This window comes from Podarcis filfolensis (assembly GCF_964270895.1).
Source record: "Podarcis filfolensis genome assembly, chromosome: 2".
Taxonomy (NCBI): domain Eukaryota; kingdom Metazoa; phylum Chordata; class Lepidosauria; order Squamata; family Lacertidae; genus Podarcis; species Podarcis filfolensis.
Window position 1 is genome coordinate 100,097,256 of NC_139605.1, and position 12,999 is coordinate 100,110,254.

Here is a 12,999-nt window from a genome sequence, read left to right on the forward strand (position 1 = left end):
CTTTAAAAATGAATATCTAGTCCATTGTTTTCCATGGCCAATATTTAGGTATTACTCTTAGATGAACCAACCGCTGGCATGGATCCATGTTCACGGCAAACAGTTTGGAACCTCCTGAAAAATGGAAAAGCCACTCGAGTGACTGTGTTCAGTACCCATTTCATGGAAGAAGCAGACATTGTTGCTGGCAAGTACAATTTGGGGGTCTTTGTGTTAGTACCAGTTTGGTAATATGGCCAGCTTATCGCTGTATGAACTGATATAACTGAAGGTATCTTCTGTTCCTGCTTCTAGATCGGAAAGCTGTGATTTCTCAAGGAATGCTGAAATGCCTTGGCTCCTCTCTGTTCCTTAAAACAAAATGGGGAATTGGCTACCGCTTGAGGTATCTGTAGTCTGAAAGTCTATTTCAATGTGTTCATTATTTTCCACTTTGCCAGAATTTTACAACTAACTTAAAAAACACCCAGTTTGGTTAGCTGGAAGTATAATAGCAATGAGTAAAAATGAACACTAGTTGGTTCATACTGCCTTATTTTCTTTCTTAATTATCGCTACAAAGCAACTGTGTTACAAGGTTATAAAAAAGCATTTGACAGAACAATTCTATGTCTATCCACTCAAGAGTTCCCACTAAATTTAATACCACTTACTCTCAGGTAAGTGAGTACAGGATTGCATTCTGAACAAAATATTAAATAATAATAACTTTTTTGGATCAAGCAGACATTTATACCTGCTAGAAATTTCAGTAACATCCACAAAGTACTGAATGGAGATATGATTGAGTGTATCAGATAGAGTTGCCCCCAAATGCCAAAACCCCCGCAATTTTTTCATTGACTTGCCTAATATCAGGCATGAAGAAACTTCCAGTTTGGACTGCCAAGCCATTTCCCCCAAATATTGCCAACCCTGCCCATCAGCTACTATCGTTGGTGATATCAGCGAGTGGGCTGGACCTTCTTGGAAAGCCATCTCTTCAGCCTCTGAAAAGGATCAGTGTACGGTGGGCCTTCCAAGAGGAAAAAAGAGTCTGCTACCTTTTTGCTGCTGGAGAGAAGGAGCAAAAGTGGGAGAGAGAAAATGCTGCAAAGAGCACTCAGTCTCCACTCTCCTATGCTCAGTCAGGAGTGTGGATATTAATTTAAAGCAGCCATTCTTTTGCTTTTTTAAAAATAATTTTTATTGAATGATTTTATGTTACAAAAAACATTACAACCATACTACCACAAAATATAATTGAGAAATAAAAATTACATACATCAATATTTTGTTTGTTATTTACCCTCTTATTTCCTCCCAAACATTCCATACAAAACACACACATTCTTTGCAGTAGTTTCCCTCCCCCTTTAAAGTTTGCTGGAGGAACTGCAGCAAGGAGCACAGCAAGCAGAAGGGATTTTGACAAGTGGGCTGGGTAACCCATTTGTCAATCACATTATGTCATACTGAGATATGATTGACAATTGTATTGGCCCACCCATCTGTCAGAGTCAGCCTGCTGAAAAGAACTGACACTTAGAAACAAAAAAGGTTCCCCACCTCTGGAATATATCTCAAACGTTTTTGTGATTTATCTGTTAGATTTTTAGATAATTTATGAATACTTATATGTAAATTTTGTTTTTCATTTGGAATAAGGAAATTAAAGTTTTAACATATGGCTTACAATATGTTCTTTTTGTTACTTAAACAAACAAACCATAGAGTCCCACCTTGTAAATAATAATTAAACATTGTGTGTGTTTGTTTTTCCTTAGTATGCAAATAGACAGATACTGTAACACAGAGGGCACAGCATTTTTGATCAAGCAGCATATCCCTGGAGCCAGTTTGTTAAAGCAGACTGAAGAGCAGCTTGTGTATGCCTTACCTTTTAACGACATGGACAAATTTTCAGGTACACCTCATCTCCCCTTTGAACACCAGTAAAAATTGGGGAGCAGATGAGGAAAATAATGAAATTCATGGAAAACTAAATTGAAATGGACTTCAATAGAAATAACATAGGTTTTGGGCCTGTTATGCAAGGAAAAGAGATGGTATTTATTGTGAAAGGGGTCAAAACACCCCAAACTATCTTGTTTGGTTTGTGTTTTGTTTTTTGTAATCTTCCTTCCTTCCTTGGCATGCTTTTAATAAAAATTATATAGTAGCAAGACAGTTCCCAGAAAACAACAAAAAACCCCTCAATTTCAGACACATTTTTGACACTTTGATAAATGAAGGAAAACATTCACCTTTTGTTTCATGTGACTTTGAACTGTTACGCTATATGCAGTCGTTAAACAATAGTGGCACCAAAGGCTTTTTTGTTGTTACACTCAACGGCAAACAGAAATAAGGCAACATGATTGCAAGAAATGTAATAGCTTTAAAGCTCAGTGGGAGAGAATAAACTTTGCATGCAGAAATCTCTGGCACCACCAGGTATGTCTGGGAAAGACTTGTGTCTGAAGCCCTGGAGACCCACTGTCATCGTAGACCAGCAGACAGACATAATACACCCATCCAGATACCTAATTTGGCACTCAAGGCAGGCAATTTTTCTCTAAACCACTCTCGCCTGTTCCACCCCTCATGCCATATATGATATGCAGTCATAGAATCGTAGTGTGTGTGGAGGGGTGTCATCTAATTCAATCCCCTACAGTGCAAGAGTCATAGCTTAAGGAATCCCTGACAGATGGCCATCCAACTTCTGTTTAAAAAATTCCAGTGAAGGAGAGTCCGCCCACCTCCAGAAGTAGTCCATTCTACTGTCAAACAGCTCTTGCCACCAAAAAGTTATTCCTAATGTTTAGTCAAAGTCTCCTTGAACATCTTTGAGGGGAAGGTAAAGATGCAACTCCCTGCTGAATTGTTTGCAGGCACTTGCAAAGCCCAGTTTGTTTGCCTGCATGGTTTGATTACATCACGGTGATGTCAGGTGATTGACCTGTCAGCAATCCTATCCATCAGCAATGCATCCAATCCCTGCTGTAGGTAGGGATTGATCAATGGTATAAGACAGCTTCCTATATTTCTATTTCCAAGCAGTAGCACGGCTGCTGCTGCTCCTGCTACTATTACCACATCTATTCCTGCTTCTTCTTCTAGCACTGTTTGCTGATCTAGACATGCATTCCCATTTGGGTGTCATTTCTTACGGCGTTTCCATGACTACCTTGGAGGATGTGTTCCTCAAGCTGGAAGTTGAAGCTGAAATTAACCACACAGGTGAGAATCAATGACAGTACTTCCTGTAGTACATTACAGATCAATGATTTGGTGGTGGGGGATAAATTCTAAGTTGCCTAATCTGTTACCCTCCTTAGATTTCAGTGCATTTAACTCGGAGCAAGCTGAAGATGAAATGGATGCAAAATCTATGGATGAGTTAGAGCAAAGCCTGCTAATGCTATCTGAGACAAAATCGTGTGTACTAAGCAATAAGTCTCTTTGGAAAAAACAGGTCTCTACTCTGGCAAAAGTTCATTTTCTTAATTTCAAACGTGACATCAAATCACTCACGGAAGTGTAAGCATCTTGGCTTTCTGTTTCTTAGTCCAAAATGTATGAGAGTCAGGAGGTTCTTCCGCAGCCCAGAGTGAAGGCTACATCTCAGATTGGCGCCTTGTGTTGCAGCACCTGATAGGGAAATAGTGAGTACAGCATGTATGTGTGAAGGAATTGCTATTGAGTCTCTTCGCTGCTTCCTATGCTGCACACATGTAAGCAGCATTCTGCATCGTTGTGGAGAGTGGAAGGTCTGTGTAGTTTTCCCTTATCTCTTAGTGCAAGTTAAATTTGGGACTCAAATAGCTGTTGTTGTTGTTGTTGTTTAGTTGTTTAGTCGTGTCCGACTCTTCGTGACCCCATGGACCAGAGCACGCCAGGCACTCCTGTCTTCCACTGCCTCCCGCAGTTTGGTCAAACTCATGCTGGTAGTTTTGAGAACACTCTCCAACCATCTCGTCCTCTGTCGTCCCCTTCTCCTTGTGCCCTCAATCTTTCCCAAATAGCTCAAATCTTTCTCAAATAGCTAGCATCCAGAAAAGAAAGAGAGTACATATGTGCATGCGTGCTTGAGAAACACAAGGGAGGTGTATGCGTGCCTCCTAATCCCTGTAACGTTCTAGTATGCCAAGGAGAAGCCAGGAGATAGTTGGGGCTTAAGTGTGTTCATTCAGCCTTATTATATTATATTATTTCTGCTCCACCTCACCTTTGCCAGCAATATCTGTGCGAATACTTAATGCCCTTCAAGAGGGCAACTTGCCACATCCTGAAAAAATGTTTGAAAAGAAGTTTGAGTGAGGAAGTGGTAAATTTCAATCTGTGCACATTATGAAGCATTCACAAGGATAGAGTCGTTTGAAAAGAAATTGCATCAGCAAACGTCACATTTGGCTGCAAGTTTTCTTACCTAAGGCTTACACGTGAACTTCAGGAAACATTTCCGTCTTATGTTTTAACGATCCAAAGACAAGGAGCCCACGGAAGGAAAATAAGTGATTGCATTCATGTCATGGTCCAAGAGGGACAGGTGGCTATTGCTTGAGACTGGAGGTTATCCACATTTTACCTTTCCTCTCTTTCAAGACATGATCTGTGCGTTAAAGCTGCAGGTCTGAGCACCGTTTTTGTTTTTAATCCTCTGGAGCTTTCCCCACGCAAACCTGCTCTTTAAAGCTCCAAGCGTCAATGTGTGGAAAACCCAACTCGGCATTGGCTCTGCTTGAGCACTAAATAATGGGTTTTCATGGGGAAAGCTCCAGGAGAAAATAAAAATTAATCTGTGCCTAGAAAGAGCAGGGATAAGTGTGGATAAGCCCTCTGACTATAATGCTAGTTTTTCAATAACACTCCCTGCCCCTTCACCTTTCTGAACTTTTTAAATACCACACAAGGTGCCTTAGATATCATACTCATGGACTGCTGTCTCAGTGTAGCTGTTCACAGGCTTGTACTTTTAGTATGTGGATGAGTGAAATCATTATTTAATGATTTGTCATCCAGAGCAAGGATTGCAGCCAATTTTACCAGTGGATACAGTTTAAGGGGATTCTTCCAGAGAATGCTTGAGCAGGCCAACCTGGTTCTGATCTAGCAAGGTCCTTTCCTTTGTTACTGCGGAAGAGTACTGCGGAAGAGTACATGCTTGTCATCCTCAGGATATCTTGAATATGTGTTTCGTATTGAGCAAACTTAAGACAGATTAGTGTTTCCAGTAAAACAATGCAAAGTCACTTAGAGGTTTTACATAAATTAAAAAGCATACCGATTGTGTTAGATTAAATAAAAAAATACTATGGAGGAAGGCTATTCAGTCTACCTCTGCTCTAAAGGTCACAATTATTTACACTAATTTGTACCAGCTTTACGTGTACTTTTTTCTTCTTATTTCAGGTTTTTGCTATTGACAGTGTTCCTTGGTGTCGAGATTTATATGTTCAATATGTATCGGCAATACTTCAAAAATGCAGTGGTTCCTATTACGTTTTCTCCAGACTTATACTTTCTTAAACCAAATGAAACTCAACATAAATACAAAAGCAGTCTCCTTGTTCAGAACTTCACTGGTAAGTTACATTTCAATTTATTCACTTTTATTCATTTCACCATCTGGCATTTCAATTTTTTTTTACTGTATGACATACAGTAGGAATAAATTAAAAGTGTAATTAAGTTTAACAGTAATCAGTGTAATGAATGGTTAGCTTGAGGACAGGTAGAAAAATCAGCCCTCTGGCATGTCTGGTTTGATACCCCACCCCATTCAATCACAAATTGAATTTAAAGATATGTTTCTAGAATTGTATCTGGCCAACTTCATGGAAGAGACTTTAAATAGTTTGATTTTTTACCAAAAAGCTGAAAGCTTTACAGCAGCATCAGTTAGTGGGCAGGGTATAAATATTTAAAAATAGATCAATAAAATAAGCAACATTATTTCATAATTATAGTGATTACATGACAGCACAGTTCATGTGTGTGTGTGTGTGTGTGTGTGTGTGTGTGTGAGAGAGAGAGAGAGAGAGAGAGAGAGAGATAATATATACACATATTGTCAGTGCTTCAAGAGTATTGATCTCCGTCATGCACAAAGCAGACCCACTCAAATAATTAACTTTCATTTATTTCAATGTGTCAGGTCTGAGTATGACTTAATTGGAATTCACCCTAAAACTCTAAGGATATTTTGATGTTTATACGGGACTTCTGGAGAACATGAGCCTTCTTGTTTGCTGCAATACCAGTGCTAACTCTAAATGTTCAATAATAATATGTATCTTTGACATAGCAGGGAATGGGGAAACTCTTTGCATGCAAGGAATCTTTGTGCCTGTGAGACTAACCTTTCAACTTTCTTTATTGTCTCAACCTAGGATCAGACATTGATGACATCATCAGCTCTCTTATAAGCCAGTATGTACACACAGAAATATTCAATGGCAGTGATTATGTATCAGTTGCTCCCCACAATGGAGCATTAAATGTATCTCATACAAGCAAGGTGAGAAGAAATGCCGGTTAAATATATTGGGTCTATGTGGGCATTGGTTCTGTTTGCTGGCAGGGAGTTGGGGTGCAAAATGAATTTTTTTCCCAAGTGGGATAGGGGAGGTTTTGAAATTTGAAGAGGGAACTCGACTTAGAAACAGGGCGGTAGGTCTTTTTCCTTTTTCGTCACTGTCAGCCTTGGTGGCAGCAGCAGTGGCAAGATCAAAGCTCACAGAGTTTTCTTTAATAGCTCACATGTCATTTCCTTTCTCCCAGACTGCCCTGGTGTTGTTCCAGCAGCACATAAAGTGCTAGGGGGAAGGAACGGTGGCACTAGAGATTTGTCGCTGATTATGCTCTTCTTCTTGTTGTTGTTGTTTTCAGAACTACATCTTTACAGCTGCTTTTAACTGCACCATGAAACACTCTTTACCAGTTATGATCAATATCATTAGCAATCTGTATCTGCACAATTTAAATGTAACAGAAAACATCCATGTCTGGAGTAGTTCGTTCTTCCAAGTGAGTAAATACAAAGTCCAAAAAAAGTTCTTGTAAAATGAAGTTGCATTCCAGTTCATGACAAGGTGGCCTTTGTGTACATTGGATTGCATGACGTGATCTCCAAAACCAAACACGTTTTAAATGCCATGTGTTGCGGTCTCCCAGGTATTCCCTGTTTTGCAGCCCTTTATTTATTAGTTTTAGTTTTCAAACTTTTATTGTACTGTCTTTCAAAAGAATTAAAAATAAGGTTACCAGATATTTTTTCAATGAATCCGGGGATGCTTCTCAACTTCAATGGATTTTGTATGGGGACTGATTTGTAAATCCAGGGACTGTCCCCGGGAAATGGGGACGTCTGGTAACCTTAATTAAAAATGCAAAAACCTTTAAAGTTTCACAGCTCAAATATGTCAGATTATATAACTGCAAACTAAATATAGCAAAAACAGACTGATTTATCAAGCCACGGTTAGACACCCCCCAAAAAAAACCTTAAAATTATATTTCACAGTGGGTTTTTCCCTTTGTATTCTAATATTGCAATTTGTTATTTTGCAGAAAATCACTGACAGAGGTTTCATAATGGTGCTGGTTGTTCAAGCTTTGACAGTAGGAGTCACAATAACTGGATTGCCATCATATTTTTCCATGGACAATGCAGAAAACCACAGGGTAACTTTGTATTAGAACATACTTTTTTTTAAAAAGCAATGTGAAATGTCCTATACATTGGTTCAACACAGTGATTCCTCAGACCAAATTCCTCAGAGAGAAAATCAGGAGTCACCACCTATTTGGCATCGTAACTTACTTTAACTGATTTCATACACTGTAGTGAATTAATTTAATTCAGGGAAGATATGGTTGTATGTAAAAGTGTTCAATTAGAGTAAGGAAATAGCAGCAATATTTATAACTCCTCTGTTCAACCTAGTTACCAAATCGTATTGTTCAGCTAATTGATTCTATGCTGTCATAACTTGGGCTGCTTCTCATGCTGCATTCTAAAGAGCTTATTTATTGGGTTTGATTAGTAGGATATTCTGGTTCAAATTCATTGCCACACTAGGACTCAGGTGGAAATTACAGATCATTCTGGTGAACTTTCATTTTACCAATCAACGAGTCACTTTGCTTTTTCTTCCTCAAACTACGCATTTGCTACTACCACCCAAACTGTCCCGTTATTCAGTCTCAGGAAAAAATCCTATACCTGCTCTCTTAATTTTAATGATGCAACTATGTTTCTTTTCTTTTTCTTTTCTATGTGTCTTGTTTTTGTTTTTTTGCACCATGTATGCCTGGGTTGACCAAACCTTAAGTTCAGAGAGCAAACACAAATTTAAAAACTTTCAGCCAAACTTTCATATATTCTCTGCAGATGCTTACATAACTGCTTGTTTCACTACTTACAAAGAAACTGGCATAAAAGTAATTATTTAGATGGAAATGATCCAAAAGCCTTATCTTCCTTACACACCATGTTACTTGTAGTATAGCACAACTCCCGATATATTGTGGTGTTGTACACTGTTGAGAAGTCTTCTGCTAGCTTGCCCACAAAAGTTAACAAACATTTTCTCTTTTCACAAATGGCTTTTTGGATCCCACCCTCTGGCTCTCTGAAAACCACAGCTATAGTAACTGCGGTTGCAACCTCTTTATTCATTACTTTTACTTGGGAGTAAACCACATGGAGTTATATGGGATTTACTTCAGAGTAGACATCAGAGTCTAAATGGGAGTATGTAATTTGGCTAAATGCTGCTTACATTTATCCTTTTTTTAAAAAATCATCTAATTGCATTTGACCTCAATATTCCTAACTAGGACTGTGCAGGCAATGGCCTATTGATCCCATGATCCCATGCTGCCAGCCATATAGGATGAAAAAGAATAAATGAAGCTTCTTAATTCCAGTGTCTCTGGGTGGGAGGTTGCAGGCATTACCTTTATTTGTTGCTTGCTATTGTTAATGTTTAATATTTAATATTACCTTCAGTGACTGTCATTGGACTAGGTACTCACTGTTGTGCCCCACTGTAAAACAGGACTAATGTCCTCTAGATGATATAAATGAAATATAGTGCATATATATGTGTGTGTGTTATGCATTTGATTTGCCTTGTAGCCTGTGGCTTGCCTCCCTGCTTTTGCCAGCTGGAGCCACCTGCTTGCATGCATATTAGTTCCTGCTTTCTCCTTGTGGCACGTTTGACTCTGGATTGTGTTGGCCCTGCTATTGTCTGCCAAACCACACTGCTGAGCTGCTGGACTCCGCCCCTAGCCCTACCCACTCCTGTACAGGAATGTCCCTATTTTCACCCATGAAATTTCGGGAGGTAAGTACTCCCTGGTGTGCAGGACTCTCTGCCATTGCTGCACTTTTCTTTGAGCTGCTCCCTAGTTGTAGATCATTTTAATTTTCTTAATAGGATATGTTCTTCCTCCATCTTGGTTCATTCATCAGTTAGGGATGTTTGAGGTGTCTTGTTTCAATTAAATTAGAAGGACTCTTGATGTGTGTTCCCAATGCTTTTCTTCTAGAAAACCTTATGTTCCAGCCCTACAGATAAGCTAGTGGCCGAGGGCCCAATCACACTTCCATTTGTCCACCACTTTCCTCCAGGAAAACCCACAGCTTAGCACTGAATCAGAACAAATAGCAATCTGCCGAAAATCTGGTTGCTGTTTGATCTGATTTAGTGCTGAAGAGTGGGTTTTTCTGGGGAAAGTGGCAAGCCAAAGCCACTCAGACCCGTATCTATAAAGTACAAGAAATGTGGGTGAACCCATAGAATGTTTTGTACTGTATTTTTTTTAAATAGTTCATTCCAGATCATATTATCAAAAGCAAAAGTACAATTGCTGGATTTCCTGCCATTCCCCGTATTTGACCTGGATTTTCATTTATTTTTTGCACCTTTGCAGATCAAAGCCTATACTCAACTTAAGTTATCAGGTCTTTATCCATCTGCATACTGGTGTGGGCAAGCACTAGTTGACATTCTTTTATATTATATTATTCTCCTTCTGATGGTCGGAATCTTGTTCATAGTACACCATGGGATTATTTTTTCCCCTGAGGAGGCTCTTGCTGTGGTAAGTTTTGTTTTATTTTTTGGCTTAATGCCCCCTTAATGATACTTTTATCCGTTCCTTGCTCCCCTTATTGGCGTCACCTCAACAACAGAAATCCAGTAGGATTCAGAAAAGATTTCCCTATGGCAGGAAGGAACTCTTTTGCCATGGAAAACCCCACTGCACCTGTTGAAGGTGCGGGCAGGAATTACTAAACTAATGCTGGCAGGAATACCTGGAACCTTGGAAGGGAAGAATAGGGCCAGCGATGGAGCCACTGGATCAAAAATCAGTCTGTTTCCCTTGGAGGAACCGATCCAGGACTCTTTGCTGCACCATCCACAAAGAATAAAAATTAACTGCCCAGGTAGGCAGGAGCCGGCAGAACTGCCCTTCTTCAGCCGTAGTAAAGATTCTTCCCCACGGCACCATTTTATTTTATTTATTACAAAAGCAGAATAACACTGTATTCAACTTGGAGGTTCCCAAAGCATCTTACAGAGTACAGCAAGCCACAAGCCACATAATTACTAAAATCAACAGAGCAGCAAAGTGAACATAAAGCAGAAATTGCCTGCCATTTTATATGCTGCACTCACTGAAGTGTATTTCAAACATCCTGCAATAAATAAGGTAGTATACTTACGTTTTTCTGCTCTACTTTTAACCCAAAGAACCATCAACCTTTTGGCTTTTAAATTGGCATAGGAGCAGATGGTAACACTGTAAATGAATACAGCACCACTGCAGGTCGTGAGGAACTTTCAATAATGTGCAATAATTAAGGGAGTCTTTGTATTTCTTATTTTGTTTTTGTATTAAAAATATGACCCCTAATTTCATTTGCAAAACATTGCAGGGTAATAATAATAATAATAATAATAATAATAATAATAATTTATTATTTATACCCCGCCCATCTGGCTGGGTTTCCCCAGCCACTCTGGGCGGCTTCCAACAAAACACTAAAATACAATAACCTATTAAACATTAAAAGCTTCCCTAAACAGGGCTGCCTTCAGATGTCTTCTAAAAGTTTGGTAGTTATTTTTCTCTTTGACATCTGAAGGGAGGGCATTTCACAGGGCGGGCGCCACTACTGAGAAGGCCCTGGTTACCTGTAACCTCACTTCTCACAATGAGGGAACCACCAGAAGACCCTCGGAGCTGGACCTCGGTGTCCGGGCAGAACGATGGGGGTGGAGATGCTCCTTCAGGTATACAGGACCAAGGCCGTTTAGGGCTTTAAATGTCAGCACCAACACTTTGAATTGTCCTCGGAAACGTACTGGGAGCCAGTGTAGGTCTTTCAAGACCGGTGTTATATGGTCTTGGCGGCTGCTCCCAGTCACCAGTCTAGCTGCTGGATTGTGGATTAGTTGTAGTTTCCGGGTCACCTTCAAAGGTAGACCCACGTAGAGCGCATTGCAGTAGTCCAAGCGGGAGATAACTAGAGCATGCATCACTCTGACGAGACAGTCTGTGGGCAGATAGGGTCTCAGCCTGCGTACCAGGTGGAGCTGATAAAAGGTATTCTAGGGCTGCCATATTTCAAGTTGTTGAGCTGGGGGGGGGGCAAAGTTGGTCTTTTATTTACAATGGGATCTGAAAAAGGAGACGCTCTTTGTAGTTTGAGGGTTGAAGCCATGTGGGCATTTGTTTGTGTCTGGAGAGTGCAGAAGACTGCTCTTATTGGGAGATAGGCTGCCCGCTGCTTTGGGTGTCAACCAACCAAATCATACTTGTACTCATTCTGATTAGTTGAGTTCATTCATTTCAGTGGGTCTTCTCTGAGTATGACTAACATTGGATATAACCCCTTATTCTTTTCAGGCAGCCCTAAGTAAAGCACAAACTTTCACCTGACAAAAACAAAGAGCATGAACCCTAATTAGCTCTACCTTCTCCTCTTTGCAGGTGTGCTTAATGTTTTGCTCTGCTATATCCCATGACATTGCTACCCACAAGACCCATGTGTGCCTCCCATACATAGATCCCCAGTCTTCCTGAAGTCTGCATTCAGGCTATGACCATTTGTAGTCCACACACCCAGCTCTGTAGGGTATGGAAGTTCTGATATATGTACAGTGGTTCCTCGGTTTACAAACTCAATCCATTCTGGAAGTCCGTTCTTAAACCGAAACTGTTCTTAAACCGAGGCGTGCTTTCCCTAATGAGGCCTCCCGCTGCCAGTGCCCTTCCACCATTCGGATTTCATTCTTAGACCGAGGTAAAGTTCTCAGACCGGGACATTACTTCCGGTTTTGCGGAGTTTGTAAACTGAATTGTTGGTAAACAGGACTGTTCTTATACTGAGGTACCACTGTATATGAAACATGCCTACATTGAGCTCTATAACTTGAGTCACCTTCCCTCAGGAAAGGTGACAGATTGTATTCTGTGTTCTTAATCATTTTGTTGTGTTTTCATGTTATGCATAACTCAAATTTAATTTCCCTCCTGCAGGTTTTGTGCCTTATTGGCTACGTACCATCGGTAATTCTGTTCCATTATGTTGTCTCTTTCACCTTCAAAACAATACAAAACACCAAAGAATTTTGGTCATTAATTTTTTCAACAGTAAGTAAAAGTGCAGTACTTGATACATGTTTCCTAGTTAATGCAATTTAGTATTTTAATTGATTGTTATATTTAAGAAATAATTATATGTCTTTTTTTCATTTGAGTTGTAGCTCAGGCCTGCAAGTGCATAGTTTGCTGTGAAGCATGAAACCAAACTTTACAGGATTAATTATTTGTCTCTTATGCACTATTTACTGTTCCTTTTATTCTGGATATTACATTTCACTTTCTTAACAAAAGCAATCTATACAGCTGGTTTTTCAGTTGCCCACATGCAAATGAATGTTACAACATTTTTTAAAGATGGATAAAAAGAAATCAAATGGTTCTCTAATT

The 12,999-nt window shown here is 39.7% G+C and overlaps 1 protein-coding gene and 1 long non-coding RNA gene across 9 annotated transcripts in view; one reads left to right on the forward strand and one right to left on the reverse strand.

Moving 5' to 3' along the window:
- Nucleotides 1-12,999, forward strand: part of LOC310755543 (cholesterol transporter ABCA5-like) — a 57,126-nt gene that overhangs the window by 31,298 nt on the left and 12,829 nt on the right. For all 8 annotated transcript variants that reach the window (XM_083598553.1, XM_083598556.1, XM_083598550.1 and 5 more), the window contains 11 exons: nucleotides 49-187; nucleotides 295-385; nucleotides 1,767-1,906; nucleotides 3,106-3,225; nucleotides 3,324-3,525; nucleotides 5,398-5,570; nucleotides 6,378-6,505; nucleotides 6,877-7,014; nucleotides 7,558-7,671; nucleotides 9,931-10,101; nucleotides 12,547-12,660. In XM_083598553.1, the coding sequence (XP_083454679.1) occupies nucleotides 49-187; nucleotides 295-385; nucleotides 1,767-1,906; nucleotides 3,106-3,225; nucleotides 3,324-3,525; nucleotides 5,398-5,570; nucleotides 6,378-6,505; nucleotides 6,877-7,014; nucleotides 7,558-7,671; nucleotides 9,931-10,101; nucleotides 12,547-12,660 (1,530 nt within the window). The remainder of the gene's footprint in view (nucleotides 1-48; nucleotides 188-294; nucleotides 386-1,766; nucleotides 1,907-3,105; nucleotides 3,226-3,323; nucleotides 3,526-5,397; nucleotides 5,571-6,377; nucleotides 6,506-6,876; nucleotides 7,015-7,557; nucleotides 7,672-9,930; nucleotides 10,102-12,546; nucleotides 12,661-12,999) is intronic.
- LOC310755766 lies at nucleotides 3,089-4,757 on the reverse strand. Its single transcript, XR_014544525.1, has 3 exons — nucleotides 4,415-4,757; nucleotides 4,214-4,273; nucleotides 3,089-3,207 (listed from the first exon to the last, which is right to left on the reverse strand). It is a non-coding gene; the product is annotated as an uncharacterized lncRNA (long non-coding RNA).